A 24,851-nucleotide genomic window follows, 5' to 3' on the forward strand; every position below is an offset into this window, starting at 1 on the left:
AAGTGTAGATGTTCGTGTTGGATCTTTGAAAAATCTTTTGCATGTCTTAGAAAGTAACAATGTTGCTAGTTGGTTAATTTTTATTATTATTTCCTCAATGATTGTATACATGATACTAATTTATACAAATTCTTTCAGATGTACAAAGATTGTTGTAATTACACGAAAATTTCTAGTTTATTGGTGGAGATGATAGTCATGGTGATGGTGACGATGACGATGAGGATAATGGTAACAATGACGGTGATAATAATGGTAACGGTAATGATAATAACAGTGAGAGTGACGGTGACAGTAACAGTCACAATTATAGTTACAATTACGATGACGATGACGGCGACGGTAAGGATTATAGTGACGGTAACAATGATAATGATAGTAACAGTAGTGGTAACAGTGACTATGAAAGTCACGGTAACCCGGTAATGGTAAAGGTCACAGTAACGGTCACGATCACATAATGGTAATGGTAACGGTACTAATAACGGTAACAATATTGGTAACCGTAACAACAACAATAATGACAATGATAACGATAATGGTAACGATAACAATATCCATAACAATAAAAGTAACGATAACGGTAATGATAACGGTAGTGTTTTCAAAGCGAGTTACCCGGCCTAACCCACCATGATTTGGTCACTTAATGAGTCAACTCAACCCGGGTCACTTAGTAGTTAATCCAACCCGGTCCACTTATTAGTGAGCTGAAAAAATTTGAACTCAGACTAGCGTGTTGGTGGATTAAACGGGGTTGACTCATTAGATCACTTAATTATAAGTTTTTTTTTAAATCCAAAAAAATTACAATTTCTTTTGTAATTCAAATCTAACTAAATTTCACTCTAAAAATGATGTTAAACTTTAAAAATAATTAAAAAAAAAAGTTTACCATACAATTCCAATGTAACCCAAAAGCAAGCTAAAAAGGGGGAAACAAATAAGTTTCTAATATTGATCATTTTTTTGTCACTTATCCATTTATAATATTAGAGTCTTGAATAGATAACTTCATAATATATTTTTCTCTTGAAACATCTTCTTTATCCCCATTTACAATACAATAAAAAAATATTAACTAATAAATAGAAAGACAAAATAATAAATAATTAAATTAAATTAGGTGGGTTGGTGAGCGAACCCGACTCGGGTGGATCGGGTATTAAGTGGACCGGGTTGAAAATTGACTCGCATAAAAAAGTTAAATTTTTTTTAAGCCCAACTCGATCCGAACCCGTGGTATAATAATAATAATAATAATAATAATAATAATAATAATAATAATAATAATAATAATAAAAGTAAACATTATGAATAAGAAATTAGATTGCCCTTGTTCCATTTTTTTCTTTTTTGTTTTTGAAACTCCTTTTTTCTATGTTCACACCCCTTAACTTTTACAATTTACCCAATTTAGTTATTTTTTGACCTATTTTTTAATGTTCATTCCTGTCTGCTTAGTGGGTTGGATTAGACCTTATCTAGTTTTCGTTTTTTAACATATTTTTAAATCTTTATTTATTATAAATTTTATCATTTCATAATGATACTTTAAATTATTCTCATCATATTTATTTGTCATAAATAAAAAATATTAAAACTAGTCCATATGAATAAAAAGAACACTACGCAATTGAAAGCGAATAATTAATTGAGATCAATAAGTAATTAAATATAAATATAAATAAATAAATCAATCAATTATAACTGAAGATAAATATTAATAAATAAATAATTATGACAATGCAAAAGTAAATGTAAACGAATGAATAGATGATATCAATGTCTAAATATATATATATATATATATATATATATATATATATATATATATATATATATATATATATTTAAAAGACTAGTTCATAATTATATATAATTATAACTAAGTAAATTAAAAAATTAAAATAATATTATAAATACTTTTTTTTATTTCTTTTTTCTTCCTTTTTTTTTCTCATTCCTTTTTATCTCTTTTCTCTTTTTTTTTTTCTTTTTCTTTTCTTTTCGCCTCCGGTAAACATTTCTTAGTTCTTATAAATACGTGTAAGTAATTTTTTATTTCATTTTATCTTAAAATTTTATAATTACGAAGAAAAGATAATTTTATTCTCTTCCTTTTATATTGTAATTATGAAAAATAGGTTTTTATCTTTTCCTTATCTTTAAGTAATAAATTAATTCAGGAACAATTTTAATATATTATATATCTTATATTATTTTAACAAAAATAACAAATATTTATATAATTTATAAATAACATAATTCTGATATATTGTATAAAAAATATTTTATAAATTTTGAGATACTACAAATAACTGAAGTCAACATTTTTAAATTACATGAAAAAAAAAAACATTGAATAAATAAGAAAGAAAAAACAAAATAAAAGGTGATATTTCAGGTACATAAACGTATTTAATTCATGAAATTACGTTATATATTGTATATTCAATTTTACAGACAGAAACCCAAAGAGACGCTAAATTGTCCTTGAACTTAAAAGTTAGAACTGTAAACATTTCACTTGGATCTGAAAATAACGTCTACATTGTATTACCAAATCGTGTTATGAATCATATCGCAAGATATTTTTGTTGCAATGCGGAATCAAACATGCTGTAACATTCATAGTTAAAAAGGATAAAATTAAGAATATATTCATTTGTCCAACCAACTAATTAACAAGAAACAGATCCACCAAAGTTAGGTGTGATTTTTGAATCACTTCAAAGTTAGGTGAGTCCTTGAATTGGGTGGTGATGGATGGGTGTTTCTTACTCAAAATAACAAAGACCATTTCGGATGACCATGTTTCGCAATTGAAAAGCTTTAAAGCATCTGAAATAGAGTAGTAGTAATGTAATTTTATGGTTTTCACTTTCTACTGTTGTTTCTCTGGTTTAACCGTTAAATGTAATTTTAAATAATTAAACCGAATTAAAATAGTGTCTCCGAAATTAATTGAAGATGTTGCCAAGGTGGCACAAAGACAGTGTGGGTTTTACCTTCACTAAAAGCGGCGGATAGGTATATTCAAGACCCTTTTCAAACCTACTTCACCTCTATTTAAAACATACCAAACACATTTCTCATTTTACATCGACGCTCCCACTTCACTCTCTCTGCAACCAAACCAAATGGCTCCCGTACCTAACGGTACCATTCCCTCCGCTCCCGTCACCGGACGCCTCTCCTCCGTCTACAGCGAGGTGCAGAAGAAGCGCGTCGACCACGCGCTTCCTCTTCCCTCCGTCCTCAAACATCCCTTCACCATTATCGACGGTCCTCCAAGCTCCGCCGCCGGAAATCCAGGTCAGTCTCCCTCCCTCATCTCGATCCGTTAACTCTCCTTCATTCTCATCGCGAGTGCGCGCTTGCAGACGAGATCGCCAAGCTCTTTCCACATTTGTTCGGGCAACCTTCAGCAGCGTTGGCGCCTAGCGACCCGCGTGTGGCGCAGACGCACCATAAGTTGAAGATTGGGGTGGTTCTGTCTGGAGGCCAGGCTCCGGGAGGCCACAATGTCATTTCTGGAATCTTCGGTAACGCTCATTTTCAAATCTGATTTAGTGAAACGTTCTTTTCTTCTTCTTCTTCTTCTGCTGAGATTTAACTTCTTTAATGTTTTATGCGTCTTAGATTACCTTCAAGAACGCGCACAAGGAAGCACGTTGTATGGTTTCAGAGGTGGTCCCGCTGGCATTATGAAGTGCAAATACGTTGAACTCACCTCTGAGTATATTTATCCTTATAGAAATCAGGTCATTTTTTCTCTGTTACATATTTTGAATGCTGTTTTATTTCTTTTTGCTGAAATTTGGAGACATGCGATTGTAATAGTTTGATAGTTTTCTAATTTTATAAATATATCTGGTGATTGATTGATTGGAGAATTATAATTATTATTATAATCATAACAATTTTAATAATTTTAATAATTATAATTATTGTCCTTATAATATTATTTTGATCATTTTTGTATGCTTGTGATGGTGTTGGTTAAACTATTTTTTAAAAACAAAATTTCAATATTTTAATTGCTTTCCGTAAATAAATTGTTCGACAACACAAATGGCTTTCCAAGTTACTTACATTTATTCATTTGGCTTGCTACTCACAGTGACTCACGTTTTAAATTCAAACTAAAATTAATATAAACATTAAATTTATAACTTAATAAAAATACATGTGTTTACACTTATTTATTCATATATATATATATATATATATATATATATATATATATATATATATATGTGTGTGTGTGTGTGTGTATTGTGTACAATCATTGTCTCTTAATAATGTAAACTAAAACTATGTAAGTATTTAATTTTCAATTCTATTAAATAAAAGACAATTGTATTCAGAATTGCTTTTTTTTTTTATTAGAGTAACGGTATTAAGAAAGTCAAAATAATTTGTACATGGAGAAGATAGGATACAAAGAGGGGTGTGGGGATGATCTGGATTCCTTCAATTGATTTTTCATGCATTCACTCACTGTTGGTTCGGATGGCTATATTTAATGTTAGCTGTACACTCGTATGTATTTAAAACTGAGGAATTGTATGCTTTATACGATAATAAGCCGATCTACATGATCGGATTATGATAAAGCGCTTCAAACAAAAGCAGATTGGTATTGTTATTTAGAGTAGATTGTCAGAAATCAAGACTTATGGAATCCCATGATTGTGTGATACTGTTTCCGAAATTTAAGAAACCTCTGTCTATTTGACCGGAATGCTTAAATATTAGTTCCGGTTGGTTGGGAGAGATATCTGGCCAGCAAAATAGTAACTTGATTATATAACTATAAGATTAGCGGAGTAGCTTTTTATATAAATAAGCTTTGAATTAGAATAGAACATTAGTAAATCAGCGTTATAAGTTACAACACATTTTGAAATCTGAGCATTCGGGATGAGAATTCCATGCTTTAGTGAGAAGAAAAAATGGATCACGACCCTTGAGTTTATTTTTATATTATTGTTAAGTTATTAAAAAAGGAAAAGAATTTCCAGATATTAGATCATGACTGCAGGCTTGACTGACTGAAACTTACCTAACAGTAGTGAATCCATGTCTTCCCGGTTCCAAGGGAAATAAGATAAGTGCTAGTGAGAGATGGAGAGAAGAAAATGAGTGTGTAAAAACTGTCGTCATAATCTGTTGTAAGAGTACACCATTATTAATTTGTATAATCATCACATAAATTTGACATCTAATAATAATCATTTCTGTTGGCAGGGTGGATTTGACATGATTTGCAGCGGGAGGGACAAGATTGAAACTCCAGAGCAGGTAGTTTATGTTGTTACATGTTTAGTATTCAATTAATTCGTCTCAGTACTTACATATCTTCTTTTAAGTCTAAAGTGTAATTCAGTTTACTTACATTACATGATATAGTTTAAACAAGCGGAAGAAACAGCTAAGAAGCTAGACTTGGATGGGCTCGTTGTTATTGGTGGTGATGACTCAAACACCAATGCATGCCTCCTTGCTGAGAACTTCAGGTATGTCTTAGCTGGTATAAATTATAATGTTTCCTTGGATGTTTTTGTATGAAGTAATGTTTTCTCGTTATTTTTATTTACATTTCAAGGCCCTTTTCCTTTTATAACTATATTTATTACGTAATTTAGTTGATGGTAATAGTATTTACATGCGAAGAGGACGTTTCAATTATGAATGTGTACAATGTTTCCGGTTGTTCAATGATTTAATATGGATCCATGCAGGAGCAAAAATTTGAAAACACGTGTAATTGGATGCCCTAAAACCATTGATGGTGATTTGAAATGCAAAGAAGTTCCCACAAGTTTTGGGTTTGACACTGCTTGCAAGGTGAATGACGATACGCACTGGATCTCTTATAATCTTATATGGTTCTGGTCTCTAGTCTACATAATTAAATAATGCTACAAATGTGTAATTTGTCTTTTTTATCACCAGTTGTTTGTTAAGGAAAATATTTAGGAAACATTTCACTTATGTATGTGTCATAGGAGAATCATGTCTAACATGCTTCTGATTGAACAGGATGCATTGTAGTTTCTCCAACAAAACATTCACAATTTCATAAAATTCTTTGATATAATATTTCAGCAACAGCCGTCAAAGCTGTTGAACTGAATTAGTTAGATCTGTAGTTAGCTACATATGGCAAGAAACTTAGTCATAAAATAACATTCATTTCATTTTGTACATTGATCTCATTCTTGCAATTCTTCCTCTATCTCAATAAAGTCTTCAAAACCCTTTCTTCTATAAAGTTCTCTTCTCTAGAATTTCTTCGAGTATGTCTATTCCTACAACTGAGTAAATCTTAAAACATTCTTAAATTTATTTCCGCAAGCCTTGTCCTCTTGGTGGATTTTCTTTGTTTGTTTTTTGGAAGGGTACGTTGTCATTTTATCTAACACTTTACTTGAATTTGTTTTTTCTTTTTTATGATTTCAAATTCCGTTAGAATTATGATATTTACAAATTACTATACTAGAAATACTTTTAAATATTAATTTAGTAAAGCAAATGTCCTAATTGCTGAGTGTTGTATAGTGACCTGACTATTTTAGATATATGGCACTTCATGACCTGAGAATTTTCCTATTTTTATGTTAATGTAATGCAGATATACTCTGAAATGATTGGAAATGTTATGATAGATGCCCGGTCAACTGGAAAATATTACCATTGTAAGTATACAAAATTGAGAAACTCTTTAGATCTATATAGCAACTAAAGTCTGTAGCCTTTGAAAGTTGTAGATACTATGGCTCTACTGTTTTATCGCTTTTCTTTTCTTACAAACTACTTCACCCTTTAAACATTTTGCACTTTAAAACTATGCTATCATCTGTTCTCATTCTATCATCTGAAGACCTGAATTCATATTTTGAATTCTTTTTTTAGATTGATACAGCCAACAAGATATCTAACTCGTTTTCCAGTATCTAAATGAAACACATGATTTCTCCTTTTATAACAAATTACTCAACGTTTGTCATTCTCTTCGCCATTTTTACTAATTATGGGCCAGAACATTGACATGGAAGATGATTATGTCTATTCTTATAATCACAAATTTGTTTATATGGTATCACCATTTTACTTTTAAGTGATAAATGACTAGTTCATTCATTCATTATCTTTGTAATATAAGACCAGCTCCGTTATGTGATTTTTCTGCTTCTGACTTGTTATTCGCTTGAATTGTTAAATCATATCAAAGCTCTTGATTTTGTGCTCTTGAAGGGTTTAAATAATTTCAAGATGTTTTATTGAATCATGTTCTATTACATGAATATCATCAAAGCTTTCAAAACCAGATTTGATAGAAAAAGAAATTCTCTACTTTGTTGAGATGCTTCCTTTAATATCTAAATAAAATGTGATGTTCGTAAAAAGTTGATGCTTCAATTTATATGGCAGATAACAGATATCATACTTTCACCAGCCTACAACTCTCTCCCTTTATATCTGTTTTTCGTAAATGTGTGTGATTTCATAATTGAATAGATTTCGAGCAATAAAACATGCAATCATCTGTCTGCAGTTGTGCGGCTTATGGGGCGTGCGGCTTCACACATTACGCTGGAATGTGCTTTACAAACTCATCCAAACATTACAATTATTGGAGAAGAGGTTCCACATATATTTGATCATTTTATCTATATTTCATACATGCTTGGGGTTGATGGAATCGATTAAAGAAAAATGATTCCATGTTAATCTTATGATTAGAGTTTGCTTAGGGGAAAGCAGCCCTTTATCAGATTTGATTTAACCCATAAGTACACATTTCAGGTAGCTGCGAAGAAGCTGACGTTGAAAAATGTCACAGACTACATTGTTGATGTTGTTTGTAAAAGAGCTGAAATTAATTACAACTATGGTGTCATTCTTATCCCTGAAGGTCTAATTGATTTCATACCTGAGGTATCTATTACTTTTCACAAGAGAAAAAAATACCTGTGTTTCTCTGTGTATTAGAGATTATGTATTAGTGTTGTTCATGTACTATCAGTATGAAATATACTTCTGATGATACTTATTTCTTCTTCATATTTTTCTCTTTGCAGGTTCAGCATCTTATTGCAGAACTAAATGAAATTCTTGCCCATGATATTGTGGATGAGAGTGGATTATGGAAGAAGAAACTCAGTGATCAATCATTAAAGCTTTTTGAATTTTTACCTCAAGCAATTCAAGAACAATTGATGCTTGAAAGAGATCCACATGGAAATGTTCAGGTGCCTAACGTTATTTCTGTGTTTATTTGTCTCCTCTATGGAATTTTAATCAGCATCAATGTTAACCTTGCTTGCATTCCCATATAGGTTGCCAAGATAGAAACAGAGAAAATGCTTATTCAAATGGTTGAGACTGAGTTGGAGAAGAGAAGGGAAGAAGGCAAATACAAAGGCGATTTTAGAGGGCAGTCCCACTTTTTCGGGTATGTTATCTAGTTTGTAAATTATGATTTTTTATAAACTTTAATACATATTGTTGCAAACTAAAAAGATTTCTGGGGACCTATTTTTATTCCACTATACTTGGATTAAAATTTATTTTGGTCACATATGTATGTTATGTGTGATCTTTTAAATGACACAATATGTAAGAGTTTGTAGTTACCGGTTTAAAATATGCAGTTACGAAGGGAGATGTGGCTTGCCTACTAATTTTGACGCTACTTATTGCTATGCTCTGGGTTATGGCGCTGGAGCCCTCCTCCATAGTGGGAAGACTGGACTTATATCATCAGTTTGTGCTTCTTAACACGCCTTTTATTTATATCTACTTAACTATCTTAGACTGATCGGTGTTGATAATTGATTTTACTTTGAAATTGTGCTTGTTTTTTAATATTGAAGTCACCGACATACTTCTTTAACTTGCTTCGACATTTTTTTCAGGTTGGGAATTTATGTGCTCCGGTAGAAGAATGGACTGTTGGTGGAACTGCACTCACCGCACTGATGGATGTGGAGAGGAGACATGGTACACGTTTTGACCTTGTTCTATACCCCAATGACTATTTACTGACTTAATTTTCATGCACAACTCTGCTATAATTTGATAGGCCAAAATCTGATTTATGCAGTTATAGTTCTTTGTTAGGAAGATATTTGACAGTTATTTTTATATTAATTGAGTTCCGTAGAAATATACAAGCTGTGTTACATACTTGTAAAAGGGAATTACGTTGTCAGTTGCTATTCCCGATGTTTTGTTAAACATTATGATTTTACTCAAATGTGGCATAAAGTTCGTATGATTTCTATATTTATTCATAGCTAGGTGTATTTTTTTTTCTCTAGTCCAAAATAATTAACTCAAAATGTGTTTTGATTAGAGGTATTCTTCTCCTGCAATTTATTTGAACGCTTTGTTCACTGTTCAACTGTTAACGAATGTGTAATTTTCTTTGCAGGTAAATTCAAGCCTGTGATCAAGAAGGCAATGGTGGAGCTTGAAGGTATATTTATATTCATAAAAACATTCGTTTGGACTCAATAGTCCACAAACGTAGTTAGCGAACTATATTTCTACTCATGTTGAGCCAGGAAAAATAAATGAAAGGGAGGATAAATATTTTATTTCTTATGTTCAAATGTGGTTCGAAAGATTAAAGCGTCTGTTGTTTCTAACTCATCCCTATGACATTCTGAAACATAGATTATGCAATATTGAATACTATAACGATTACAGATTTAAGCTTCTAATATCAACTCCAGTTATCTTTGGATACTGAATAAATATATTTACTGTTGGATCACTCAGGGGCACCCTTCAAAAAGTTTGCCTCCTTGCGGGATGAATGGGCCTTGAAGAATTGTTACGTCAGTCCAGGTATGCTATATATGACTATTGTTTCACCTATTTTTTTTGCTTGCTTCACTGAAGTCCTGTTTATGTGACTAGAAAAATGTTGTCGGTTTAAATCAATTTCTATGTTGAACTGGAGTGATTGATTCTCGCTGCAACGTGATTAGTTTAAATGCTCATGATGATGATGATGATTTTCCTTGTAGGTCCAATTCAATTCTCTGGCCCAGGATCCGATGTAACTAATCACACTCTAATCTTGGAGCTTGAATCTCAAGCTTAGACAGAGTATGAGGTCCTTGTTTTGATGAGTTTTGATTGGCCAACTCTATAGTTGCTTTCAACATGCAATTTATTTTCACGACTGCCACCCTCACTTTGCCTGGCATTGGTCATTGATTTAATAATAGTAATAATTAACAAAATAAATATTATCTCATTGATTGAACTCCATGATATGGATTCCTTTAAGTAATTGAATTTGGTTAAATTGTCATAGTCTCCATTAACAATTTATTTCATCGGGTTGTAAAATAGTTTTATTAACGTCAATAAAAAAAATCTGATTACCGTTTACCCAAAAAATATCTTGTAAATATTAGTTGAAAAAGTATTTCTTAACCAATGTTAAGAAATAACCTCAATATGCTAAGTTTAATTTAGTAAGTAAACTGGACTTGAATTTAGTTAGACATTTTTTTTTTTAATTATACACACTAGTATGTTTTAGTTTCTGAACTATATGTGAATATGAAATTCGTGTATCTTTTAACATTTGATATATTTTGGTATTTAAAATTTGAAAATAAATATATGTAGTCTTTATAGCTTAATTACATTAAATTTATTTGATGTGTCAAATATGTTCTAAATAATTTGAGTTGTTTGTATTGTATTGACACGTTTAAGGATAAATGTTAATATTAAATACTGTTTAATAATTTTACAAAAAATAACATTAAGTTAAAAAAATTATATTGATTTATATTTAGAGTTTGTGTATCAAAATATATTAAAATTTAATATAAAAATCAATTTTAATTTCAGAACTAAACATAGTTTAATTTTAGAACTAAATGTTAATATTGAATACGGTTTAACAATTCTACAAAAATTAATCATTAAGTTAAAAAATATATATTCATTTATATTTAAAGTTTGTGATCAAAATATATTAAAATTTAATATAAAATCAATTTTATTTTCAGAACTAAACATAGTTTACCTGTGATATATGGTTTTGTTTTCTTAGTATACCATGTGTGCTATTTATGTTTTAATTTCAATTACTATTTTATTTACATGTAACAAGATGTAGTTTCAAGATAATTACGAAGATGAACTTAATTTTTGCATTGTTTACGTTTGGGGTATATGAAGTTTGATTCCTTCCAATGTTTTAGAAAACTTTATACAATTATGCTTCAATGTTTTATAATTCTATTGGAATATATATATATATATATATATATATATATATATATATATATGGTATGCTAATTTAGGTAAGAGGTTTTTTAGTTTGTACATTTTAGTAAAGTGTATCAAGTTTTAGGTTACAAAAATGTCTCTATTAAAAAAAAAACAACTTTAAATCTAAGGGTATTTTAATAATTTTAAAATTTAATTTAAAATAAAAAAATTAAAAGGTAGTTATTAAAAATTCTGATTGGTACAAAAGAAATTATTAACTTTTATTATATATTTTTTAAAAGGTAGTTGTTTTTAAAATAAAAAGTAAAATAAGAAGTAATTGTTTTTTTAACCCAGATCAGGTTCTATAAACAAATCATTGTTATTTGACTTGGACCTATTCTAAAAAAGTCGAGGCATTTCGAATTGTTTGTTGACATGGACAAAGTCAAGCTATAAACTCACACGGGTTCTATAAACGGTAAACCCTAAACCATTATATTTTTTAAAAGGTAGTTGTTTTTTAAAATAAAAAATAAAACAAAAGGTAGTTATTTTTTAAAATTAAAAATAAAATAAAAGCTAATAACTTCTCAGACCAATCAGGATTTTTAATAATTACCTTTTATTTTTTATTTTAAATTAAATTTTAAAATTATTAAAATACCCTTGGATTTAAAGTTAGTTTTCTTTTTTAACAGGGACATTTTTGTAACCTAAAATTTGGTACATTTTGTTAAAATATACCAAGTGAAAAACCACCTTACATAAATTAGCAAACCCCATATATATATATATATATATATATATATATTCGCGTACGGTTGTATGTGTTTTTATATTTTATATTTTTATTTTGTTTAGTTATCTAGTTAAATTTTAAGAATTTATCATTAAAAAATATTTCATTTACGGATGAAAGAATAAACATGGACAATTGTCTCCTCTTATATTGTTAACTATATCATGTAAAGTGAAAACAATTTAAGTATAGCTAATGAAAATGTAATTAATACGATAGATGGGAGATCTATTGACAAAAACACTTAATCGATAATATTGATCTCTTTTCTCTTCTAGACCCTTAATGTGTGATGTTATACTAATAAGATAAAAATGTATCATACTCAGTATTTCGTATTGGGGACAATCCAAAACCTATCATACTTATCGATAATCGACTTACTACCACACAATTTCCTAAACTTTTAATATTTCATACTGAAAAGCTAAAAATTAGATACCCATCAATAATTGTTCAACCACTGCAACTTGATCCATAACTTATTGTCAGTTTTAGTCTATTCTTGAAAGAAAGAAAAAGTATTTTAAGAGACTCTTTTTAGTTGGGGTAAAATAATAGTTTGAATTTCCAAAATCTTTTTTTTAATTGAGTTATTAAGACAAGTTTAATTTTATTACAAAACTTTGATTATAATTTATGTATATATATATATATATATATATATATATATAATTATATATTTTATTAAATAATATAATATGGTGTAATTTTATTATATTTAAATAATATTTTTATATCGTAATTATTATTATATTTTTAAATATATTATATAATATACAATTTAATATAATTATTGACTATGATTTATTTATTAATTTCTTAAAAGGAATTTACATTATTTAATAAAGTATATAGTATACTTTAATAAAGCTCCAAACAACAGATAAAACATAAAGTTTAACCAAAATTTAAGAATATTTGATTAATTTTAATACAATTCACACTAATTTTTTTTTATAATTAATAAATACTATATGTTTTTTTATGAATAATATATATATATATATATATATATATATATATATATATATATATAAAAGAAATAAATAATTGGTAGAAATTAAATATAAATCAAGTTATATATTAAAAAAACATATAATAAAAAAATCTATAAATTTATTATTCATAAACTTATTATTTTAAATTTTCAAATTGAGATATCTTATTTAATTTTAATTCAAATTAAGATCTATTTTTTTAATAAAATTAAATAATTATAAAAAAGTTAAATAATTATTTTATATATTTTAAAAATATTTTTAGACTATGAAAGGATTTTAACATGTATTGTTAAATCTTAGAAAATTTATATTAATCTGAAAAAAAAATATTTATATATAATTTTTTGACAAATGAAAAACACTTTTATTTATCACATATTAGAATACTGACAAGTTTAATGTGGATCTTAAAGATTATACAAAGTCTATTAGAAAACTATTTTAGTTTAATGTGGATCTTAAAGATTATGTCTCATTATAGAAGGTATTAGACGAAAGATACGAAGGTGGGAAATTATGAAAGATTTTGGTTTCTACTTTTTGGGGTGACTACAGAGACAGAGAGCCAGCACAGCTAGTAAGACGTTGACGATGAAACGTGGTGGGCTTGGAATTGGGTGAAGAGGAAGGGTTGTTTTGTTGCTGGCTCTGTCTGTGACAAATCAATCGAAACTTTATGATTTTGGTTCCTTTCATCACACAGATTGATCCATGCAGATACAGCCAGCATCACTAATTGCTAAGCATGTATTAAGTTAAACAAGTTGAAAGTTTTTTGACTCATAAATGTTGAACCCTGCACATGACTTCTTTTATGTCTCACCAACATGGGTCCTTTCAATTCTTCTTCATGCTTTCTGCTTCGCTTCTTATCTTTTGCACTGACTCAGACTGAGTTACTCTTCGTTTCAATCTGTGAAACTGAAAAGGACACTCCAAAACACTGCATGCAATGGTTTATCTTTTGGTCTTCATGGGTGCCTCTATATGTCAATGCTTCTTCTTTCACATGCCATGCTTCTTTATTTCTGCTTTTTGGACTGTTCCACTTACCATGTTATGGAACATCACCTGACACCTATCATGTATAAACCATCTCCACAACTTTTCATCTTCCTCTCATCACTCAACAACTAAATCAGAAAACCATGCAAGTTTATGCTTTTTTTCGCACCCTCCACTCATTTTCATTTTGTTTCTTCGCATTCCCATAATAATTTCTTTTATGATGCTCTTAACAAATCCAAAGCAGAGGTAACAAAACAACCTAATAAATCAAATCCAATTATATTAACAAACTGCCAAAACCTGTCACGTAAACTATAACTTAATTACTCTGTAGAATTCGATCTTGCCAAAGCATTCCCTCAATAATTGTTTAAATTAATTCAGACTTGCTGAAGAAGCTTTGACTGCATACAAACAAAATATAAGTGTACTATAGGAAATAAACCTGTCATGGTGTTACAATGAGAATCAACTTACTCATAGAGTTAATAGATCAAGATAGTCGCTTTAAGTAATTAAAATCTAATTAAAAGTACAACGATCATTTATAAACAGTTATAATGTATAATGATCGTTATATCAAATACAAATACATGGTATTAATAATTTAAAAATATATAAATATATGATTTAATACGTTGATTGTCATATAAATATGAATATAAAATATTAATGTCAACAACGAATTAGAATTTATTACCGAGAAGATTGGAGGATGAGAATAAAAAAAACGACTATCTTCGAATTCTTGAACCAAAACAATAAAAAAAATTATTCTTTCACGGACATAAATTTTTTATATTTATTTGACAGTACTTTTTCTTACTTTTTACTTTTTTAAAAATATATATATATATATATATATATATATATATATATATATATATATATAAATGTATACTTTTATAACTATTTTACTTTTATATTATTTTACTTTTTACTTTTTAAAGAAAAATATATAAAAATTTATACTTTTATAATTATTTTACTTTTGTATTGTGTTTTAAATGAATGTAAAAGTACATGATACGATGATATCATTGCTCAAAATATAAAGAAAAAAATGAGAGTGGCATATTTTTTATGACCATTATTTGTGTTAGTTAAATTACTATGGATTAAATAATATAGGGTTGATAAAGTATTGAGAGTGAAGCCTTGGTGGCTTACTCTTTTTGTTTGTTGCACTAAAATTGGGAGGAAAGAAAACACCATGCTTCTCCTACAGGCAACCTGACCCAATGAATGTGCGCTATATACGCGTGCATGCTTCTAAACTCAAAAAGGAAAACATAACACTTTTCATCTTCCACCAAGTAAATATCTTCTTCCACTGTGTTTTTCTTTTTTTAGTTATTAATACAAAATTATTTCTAATTCAGACATCTTAGTCTTTTATTCTTAAATAACTTTGTTAGAAAATACTATTTTAAAAATACTTGTTTTGAGTTTAAATAAATTGGTCAAATAGTTACTTATAAAGTTATATATTCATAGATAATGTGTTAATATAATTTGAGATTGAAGTGAGTTCTTCTGTCCATTATTTAATTTTTAATTTTTATTTTTTACATTTGGTGAGGATATCCAATTTTCTTAGTGTTACATCTCAAATCAAACCCCACACCTACTATATAAGCAAACTCAATTACATTTTTGTTACAACATATAACAACAAATTAATAACAAACCAACTAAAATTCACGTTGTCATTAATCAAGAAAAGGAAAAAAAAAAAACATTTTTTGGTTTTGAAGCAACATTTGTTGAATCCTGGTATGGTCATCATTCCTAATAATTTGTCCTCCTCTTGCTCTGTCTCTTTTCTTCCTCTTAACTCTTAAGTAAGAATTCAATTTCTTTTTTTCCTTTTCTTAATAAGAAGGTCAAAACTGATTGTAGTACAAAACTTTTACCAAATGCTTCCCTTTTCATCAATAAACCGTTGACTTTTCGAAAACAGTAACATGCATATTTTTATTTATATATATCATTATCGATTAAAATTGATATTTTTACACTCCATAGTCTTATATATACCATCCAGTATTTATAAAGTATTCATCTTCTTTCATGCTTTCTATACTTACTGTTATTATTGTACAAATTTACGTTCTCAATGACTTAAGTTTTGAATAATCGTATTTAAAAATCGATTTGAACTACTCAACAATAATATGTTGGAGCGCAAACAAAGAATGGTTGGTCAAGGATTTATATACATATAAATATCTTCAATGATAAGAGGTCTTTTGAAGTGGTACCAAAAATAAACCCGTGAAAACTTAGTTTAAAGTAGACAAAATCTTACCATGTATGAATATCTGTGTATTTGTCATTCCTTCCCAACATAACACACTGACATTCAAGAGTTACAATTCCATCTCAAAGATTATGCGACAAATTCGAATAAGAACACATCATAAATGGTGGAACCGTTATTTACATATGCGTTTGTGTTGGTGGAAGTTCTAAGGAAAAAGAAAAAAGGTTTACATTGGCGAAACATCATGGAAACACATTGAAACTATAATTATGTTGGACAACTTGATAACCGAAAGATTAGATAGAAGATTAATTGAGCTAGTTTTGTGATTAATGCATTATAAATATGAGGTTTAGAAGTGACTAAAAAAGTTAATCTTATCCTAATCAGTTGCAAGATCCATGGTGTGTTCTCTTTTTCCCCTATATGTACCTAACTGAGTGGAGGGAGGGAGACAAAGGAAAGAGATGAGAAGTTGAGTTGTAGAGAATTGCGCATAAAATCTATGTAATTTAATTAAATTAAGATTAAAGTACTTAAGTACTGAACCCTCTTGGTAAACATGGACCAGCAATAATCATCAAAAGTGTTTGTGACAAACTGACAGCCTGCCTTGAATTGACAATTCAATTTAATTTTTCTTCTTACTTATAATCTTTAGCTTTAATATTTTATCAACAAGATCTCTTTACTTTGCATCAGGAGCTAAATTCCAATGTTTTTTTGTCTTTTCTCGTGTCTGGGAGTAGGTGTAATCAGAACTAATATGATTCTGTATAATGCTTCCACCAAAAAGGAACACTGGGATTTACTCATCTTTCTACCATGCTTCACTTCAAACTTAAATACAACTTAATTTCTCTATAAATTAATTTTAGTTTAAAAATTATTTATTTTCTAAAAACACTCTCCCACGCATATTCTTTATTATATTTAATTTTCTAAAAACACATCCTCATTAGGAAAGGCTGCTCACTTCCACTGATATAATTTTCATTTATTTTATTCTTTATTATATTTAATTTAATAGCATGTTCTAATATAATGCCGTGATGTGATATTAATAATAGCATGTTATAACCTTATCTATCTAGTGACGTAATATATTTTTAAAAATAAGTAAAATATCATACAAAATTTAATCAAATAGCCAAGTGTTTGAACACCCAATGTACAGTCGTTCAAGATTAAATAGGCCGCGGAGAAACTGACAAATCACATCAAATCATAAAAAATTATGTAGTGCATTGAATTTATAAAATATTGGTTAATATTAAAATGCTTACCTTTTCATTTAAAATGGTTATTATAGTATGAAAATTGTTTGATAATGAAAGAATAACGATTAATAAAGTATTTATTTTAATAATGTTAAAATATGACAAGTATTCGATACATCTTATAACAATTATTTTAAAAATCATGATCACCTTGTAATTCATGATTTGAGGATATTTTTTTCCAGAGGTCTTGAATTAAGTGAATTTTCTTGGTGACAAAAAGTCCACCATAATTTCTTTTTAAATTGTCCATTTTACGTTAGTAATTTATGATGTATTTAGCCAATTGTGCTGAGGAAGATTTATTTTATTTTAAAATAATTATTAAACGCATTAATTTTTAAGTAATATAATTTTAGATATCATATGTTTAAAGTAGTAAAATATAATTAATATCGAGGTAAAGTTTTTACGGTGTTGACTATTGTTGAATATATATATATATATATATTATATATAAAAATGGTATTAAAAAAATAAAGAAAAAACAAATTAGAGGTGAGTTTGAAGTGGGGGCCACATTGATTGATGAAATACTGTTTGATTTCATCCACAGAGGCCACCGTGGACTTTAAGCTTAACTCAACCCCACAAAACCGCCTTGTAGGATGAGGTTTGCACCCACTTATATACACTTAAATGGCCTCATCTCTAGTCGGTGTGGGACTTCCAACACACCCCCCTCACGCCGAGGTATATACATCTCGAGCGTGAGATTAGACTTTTTAATGGGTGGTCCGATAGCGGCCCGATAGCGGGTGGATCAATATGCCCAACGACAACAGAAATCGCTAGGATGGGTTCCAGTCATGGCTCTGATACCATGTTAGAAGTGGACTTTAAGCCTAACTAGCGATAAGGCCAAGTTATAATATATAAGTGAGGTGCAAACCTCACTTTACAAGCCGGTTTTGTGAGGTTGAGTTAGGCCTAAAACTCACTTTCTAATATGGTATCAGAGTCATGGTTAAAGCCTATCCTAGCGAGTTCTAAGTGGGCATTTCTGTTTCTATTTCACTCGTTGTCGGGCCGCTATTGGACCACCCAATTTCTACTATCACGCACGAGATGTCTATACCTCGGCGTGAAGGGGGTGTGCTGGAAGTTCCAACTAGAGATAAGGTCAAGTTATAATATATAAGTGAGGTGCAAACCTCACCTTACAAACCGATTTTGTGAGGTTGAGTTAGGCCTAAAACTCACTTTCTAATACCTCACTTATATATTATAATTTGGCCTTATCTCTAGTCGATGTGAAACTTCCAACAAAATTTCCATCTAAATATAATATTCTATCCGTCTATTCTTTTATTTGTACCATTAAATTACTTTTAAATTTCCTTCAAAATAAATAAATATTTCTAAATAATTAATGGTTTATCTTGTGTATTAGGTTATTCGTTTGAGTATGTCTGAGCTTTAGATAATTCGGCAAACATTAAAAAAAGTTACATAAGATCCTTTTCCAGGAATTCACATCTATGACCCCACACATTCCTCATTAGTCTGCAGCCACCTGTACGTTAAGTCCTTCAGTTGGGCCCACCCGTTTATACCTTGCTGTTATAACGGGCTTCTTTGTCGGCCCGTTTATCTTGGGCTGCTCTCACGTTTTTACACCCAATGGTAAATATTTTTTCTACAGTATTCCCTCCTTTTGACTTTGAGGGTAAGTAGAATATTTTATTAAAAAATTATAAATCTTTGTAGTCAACCTGAGGTATGGAAAAAAGCGTAACATGTAAGTTTGACTCGCAGTGACAGAATATACTAAGAAAATAAAAATAAAAATAATTTATTGAATGTATTCCCTTTTACGTGTACATTTAACAATTTATTATACATAAAAGGGTTACTAGTGATTTTAAAATCTCAAACTTCTAAATCATAAGCTTAATTCGAAAGATAAATTTAAACTAATTTTACGGTCGAAATTAGAAATAAATAATTTAAGACTCAATAAACCAAAGAACTTATTATTTAAGAAAAAAAAAATGCATTAATATATACAAGTGAAAACGACAGCTTAACCTATCACATCTTTCTAATGATTATACTAGAAAAAGACATTTAACCATGCGACTAAAACCTCATCGACTTTATCATCTCTCATGGAAGTGCAACTCAGTGTTTCAAACCTGTTTATTGTTATTCTATTTGATTCCATATTCACTTATTATGAACAAATATATATTTTAAATAAGTGAAATGCATTAATAATGGATTGCTACTGAAAAAGCAGTGACTGCGATATTCTTTCAAAAGAAATAGTGATAAGCGAGCCTGACAAATGATATATTATTGATGATGGTGTGAACCAAACCCAAATTAAAAACATGGAATAATAAACTTGGAAGGTAGAAAATATTCCAATTACGTGTTAAAAAATTTTGTTGTGGGGTAAGGATAATTTAATTAGGAAGTGATTAATGATTAAATTGTGATAAAGACATCTATAAAGAAGGTAATGACGAGGGACTATGAAGCTGAAAAAGCTTGATTTCATGTGATTAAGATAGAAAATGGAAACGAAGCTTTTAGCAGAGCATGATGATGATGAGTGTAATAATAGAGGTTAAAGTCAACACTTACATGTTTATACATCACGACCTTTCCAATTCATTCTGTGTGATTCCACCCCCCTTAGATAATCCATTCATTACAAATTACAAATATATAACCAACAAAACATCAGTACTCCTTGTACTAAAGAAACAAAAATTATTAATATTCATGTCACTGTATATATGTTTCATGATACGAAGGTAACGCAACATATATATATATATATATATATATATATATATATATATATATATATATATATATATATATGAATTTCGGGATGTCGGCTTGAAATAGTATATACCACTTATTATTGATTTGTATGTTACAAGTTGGCTCTCATAATATATAGATATCTTGAAATTACATAACATCATGACCATAGTTATGAACACATTATCTTGTTTCAAAACTAGATTCGGTATCATAATTAGACAAAGAGATTAAAATAAGTTAGCTCCGGTAAGTGATTGATTCAAGTAAAATTTTGATGGTTGACATTTACTAGAAAGGAATTATGATTCCAGAAACAAATAATCTCAATACTGTTGATTAAAAAATAATCAAGTTTAATATTAATTAAAAAATCATAGTTAACATTGATGTAAAATAATTAAAATTCATACCAATAATAAATGCCATTTGTTGATGTTAATTAAAAAAATCGCATTTGACATGATAAAAACATATTTTTTTGTGTTTAAAAATAAAACATGACTAATATTAACTAAAAATAATAATATTTACATTAAAAAAAAACAGATTTGATAATCACAATAGAAAAACAATTATAATTGACCGAGCACAAAAGAAACATTCTCTTACATGAGTTGACAAAATGAAATCGAGTTAATAATGTTTTAACATTGGTCAATTAATGACTTCCAAAAATATGTTAACTGAGATTTAAAAAAAATGGAAGGTATGTAGAGAAGGAGACATGAAAAAAATTAGAAAAGAGAGTATAAAAACTTTTAAATTCTTAATTTCTAAAAATAAAATTAAACTATTGACTTTCAACTAATCAAATAATTCTCATAACTTATTATAATTTAAATTTTTTTATACTTTTTTTTAAACTATATATTTTATCATAAAATATTTTAACTTTCTTAGAATTATCCTCTACAAAATTCTTATCCAAATTTGCATGCAAGTCTAAAATTTTTCCGTCCAACATAAGGTTAGTATTTTCTTAAGAGGGATTTTACAAATTATTGGGAGACTTCCTTGTTGAATGGATTCATTCATTTTAAAACATTAATGAAATTTAATATAACATAAAGTTTGTCTAAAACAGGAATACTTTTTGTATATGACGTAAAATTTATCTATAACAAAATCATTTACACTCGTTAATTATATTTTTTTACGAGAATAAAAACTGACCTTTTTTTAATCCACAGTCGTGTATAACATCCATCGATAACTTATTTCAAATCGTTGCATCCTAATCTGGCTAACTTCGAAGTATATTTCCAAATCTTGGGTCGAATAAGAGGTACCTTGTTTAAATATTCCACATTTTTAAATTACAAGTATGTATATTTTTTTTTTAATTTGTATAGTATATATACAGACATTTTAAAGTAAAGATTGAATTTCTTAGAGTGTACTCTGACATGTTTTTTCTACAGGCTATCTTATATTATTGGTGTTAAATATTTATTATTTTTTGAATTATTAATATGTGTAGAAAAAATTGGTTCAACGTCATGTTTAAAAGACTTGTAATATTAGTAACCTAACTATTGTTCTACTTTCCTTTTTGCAATAATTTGTTGAACGTGTTCCTTCTCAATCAAAGTGAGATTTAACAAGATTTTGCGAGCCATAAAACCATTCCTTCGTGTGGTAGAGATTGGAATGAAGAGAAAGAGTTAAACAATAATTTTGTCATAATTCAACAACATTTAATCATTTCTTATTTATTCTCGAGTGGTTGGTATCAACGAGTTAGTGCTGAAAACATACTACTATCTTACGCAATCATCTGCGTCAACCTTTGTGGATCACACCAAATTCAAGTTTTCCTACCATTAACGTTGTATCGTCTTCGTAAATTAAGCACTTTGGTTAGAATGTATGGGCAGTGATTCAGTGATATTCAAGGGTTTTAGTAAATGAACAGCATAAGTACACCATTTTATGAATACTCAACCGCTGATTAAATGCAATTTCGGTGAATAGGAAACTGTACCAAATTGAAAAAGTTATAATTAATCATCTTGAAGAGGTTTTATTAAAGTTAATGAATGTCTTTGAATTTGGATTATAAAGTTATTGAGTTAGTATTACTGTAGGAGAGTAAGCAAAGGTGATTAATAGCATGTGCACCCCACACATATCCACCATTATCTTTTGTTTTCCTCGGTGATTGGCGAAGAAAGGCAGATATAAAGCTGCATAAGGAGGTGATTATTATGCACACTCCAAACACCAAATTGTATGGCACATGCTCCTTCCAACTCAATGGACCCCAATACCCTCCCTTAAAATCTATGCCATCCCTTTCCCCTCTTTCTTTCTTTAATGCCTCATTCTCTCTTTCTCTCTCTTCATCCTCTCATCTTAACATCACAACACAAGAACCTTCAACCACCGCTGCAAAACGCCATAAATTCAACACAACACAACTTTCTCAACACACACAGACAGACATGGACAAACCCCAAACACTTCTCTCTCCCAACACCACCAACTGCAATTCACCAGAATTCGAGTTCTGGATGCTCCGAAACCCTTCTTTCCCTCAACCTCACCTTCTCTCCGCCGATGAACTCTTCGTCGACGGCGTCCTCCTCCCCCTCCACCTCCTCCCAAACAAACCACACCCATCTCCCAAAGCCTCCACCTTTACCCCTCCGATCCACGAACCCGACCCCGAACCCGGTTCACCTCCCGACCCAGAACCTTCCCCTTCCATTTTAACCGAACCCACCACCTCCTCATCCGCCTCCAAACGCTGGAGGGACATTTTCAGAAAGACCGATAAGAAAAACACGGAAAACACCGAAGACAAAGAGAAAGGGAAAAAGAGAGAGAGAAAAAGTGGCACTTCAGCGAGTTCCGCGGAATTGAACATCAACATATGGCCCTTCTCCCGGAGCAGGTCCGCGGGAAATGCGGGTACCCGGCCCAAGCTCTTCGCCGGAGCTCCGTTGACCCGGAAGGTAAACAGCGCCCCTTGCTCCCGGAGCAACTCCGCCGGCGAGTCCAAGTCCAGAAAGTGGCCCAGCAGTCCTGGCCGGGCCGGGGTCCATGTAGGCCGGAGCAGCCCGGTCTGGCAGGTCCGCCGCAAAACCTCCGACCCTCCCAAATCTCGCCGAAGCAAAGTCACCGGCGGAGGAGGAAACGCGAGGGTTTTGAATCTGAACGTCCCCATGTGCATTGGCTACAGACACCACCTGAGCTGCAGAAGCGACGAGAACGGCACCGTGGGTGTTAGTGGCGGCGGCGTCATCACCAGCGGTAACAGTAGTACTACTACTAATAATAATAATACTCATAATAGTAACAGTGGAGGCAATGATGGAGGAAGCGGGGGTAACATTTTTAACCTGCGCAACCTCTTCACCAAAAAATGCGTAGTAACTTCTCACTAGTGTTACTTTTTAACCGCGCCATAAGTTGTATAATTAGTGTTGTTTTTTTTTTGGGGGTTTTATTTAGATTTTCGTATACGGAAAGCTATAGTTTCTCTTTTCATTTTGTGACTTTGTATGTAACAAAAAAGGTATCTCTTTCTGACTTACAGAGGTTAGGAGTTGAAATTAGATTCGTTCATGTCATAGCTCGTAAATGGTATCTTTTCCTTTGTGCTCTTCCTCGTGTAATCTGAAATGCTTTATCAGAATGTATTTACTATTATATTATATTATTATTTAAGTTCAGTTTGGACTTTCCTGTGTAACTTTTTGCTGTTCTTAGTTTTCTCATGCCTTTTTTATGTCATGTTTTCACACCGCTACAACACAAAGCACACAACAATAATTTATAGTTAAATTTGTCTGAGGTGGATGTTATAATGTGGATGATAGATAAAATTTGTTTGAATAATTTTCATTTATCGTTTATGATCCACTGAATGGCGGCTTCTCAAAGGGAAATTGTTGAGAAATTGTTGAGAATTGGGAGAGGCCTTTTAACCAAAGGGTGTGTTAATGATTGTTGAAAGAAATGAATGCTCTTTACAGTTGTGTCAGCAACTATTTCTGCATCTTTGCTGTCATGCATGGCATGGCATAAGTTGGATTGATAGGCTTTTAGGTGCTTTTTAGTTTGACATTGTTGCTGATACCCAGTCCCTGAAAAATGAAAAGAAAATTAAAATGACAGAAGTTGGTATTCAAGTAGTTTTAATTTATTACCTCTGGGTGAAAGAAATATCACCATGTTTGTTTGTTCTAAAATGGGTGTATACTGCACCTTGAGTTCTCACTTATATTTTGGAATTATGATGAATGTAAAGTAAGCATGTTTTATAGTGCTTTTGTACGGGTTCAATGTTTTTTCTGAGATTTAAATGCACCAAATGATGGAACGAATGAACTTATTTTAACCCCTGTAAACATATGGAATTTAGTTACTTCCCAATCATTTATTTTTATTCTAATAATTTATGTCATTGAAATCTAATCAGTAACTGGTTTTAATTATTAGATTTAAAA

The 24,851-nt window shown here is 30.1% G+C and overlaps 2 protein-coding genes across 2 annotated transcripts; both read left to right on the forward strand.

Annotated features, from left to right (window-relative positions):
• The first annotated feature begins 3,072 nt into the window (after window positions 1-3,072).
• On the forward strand, window positions 3,073-10,346 carry LOC106774415 (pyrophosphate--fructose 6-phosphate 1-phosphotransferase subunit beta). The gene is made up of 16 exons (XM_014661402.2): window positions 3,073-3,318; window positions 3,387-3,548; window positions 3,646-3,767; window positions 5,257-5,310; window positions 5,419-5,525; window positions 5,751-5,856; window positions 6,644-6,707; window positions 7,568-7,656; window positions 7,819-7,950; window positions 8,094-8,264; window positions 8,352-8,467; window positions 8,667-8,778; window positions 8,931-9,015; window positions 9,449-9,493; window positions 9,799-9,867; window positions 10,050-10,346. The coding sequence occupies exons 1-16, from the start codon at window positions 3,144-3,146 to the stop codon at window positions 10,124-10,126; spliced, it is 1,686 nt and encodes a 561-aa protein (XP_014516888.1). The 5' UTR covers window positions 3,073-3,143; the 3' UTR covers window positions 10,127-10,346.
• Window positions 10,347-22,597: 12,251 nt separating this feature from the next.
• LOC106775202 lies at window positions 22,598-24,056 on the forward strand. Its single transcript, XM_014662285.2, has one exon. The coding sequence runs from the start codon at window positions 22,605-22,607 to the stop codon at window positions 23,784-23,786; it is 1,182 nt and encodes a 393-aa protein (XP_014517771.2). The 5' UTR covers window positions 22,598-22,604; the 3' UTR covers window positions 23,787-24,056.
• Window positions 24,057-24,851: the final 795 nt, after the last annotated feature.

This window comes from Vigna radiata, chromosome 10 (genome assembly GCF_000741045.1).
Source record: "Vigna radiata var. radiata cultivar VC1973A chromosome 10, Vradiata_ver6, whole genome shotgun sequence".
NCBI classification, from domain to species: Eukaryota; Viridiplantae; Streptophyta; class Magnoliopsida; order Fabales; family Fabaceae; genus Vigna; species Vigna radiata.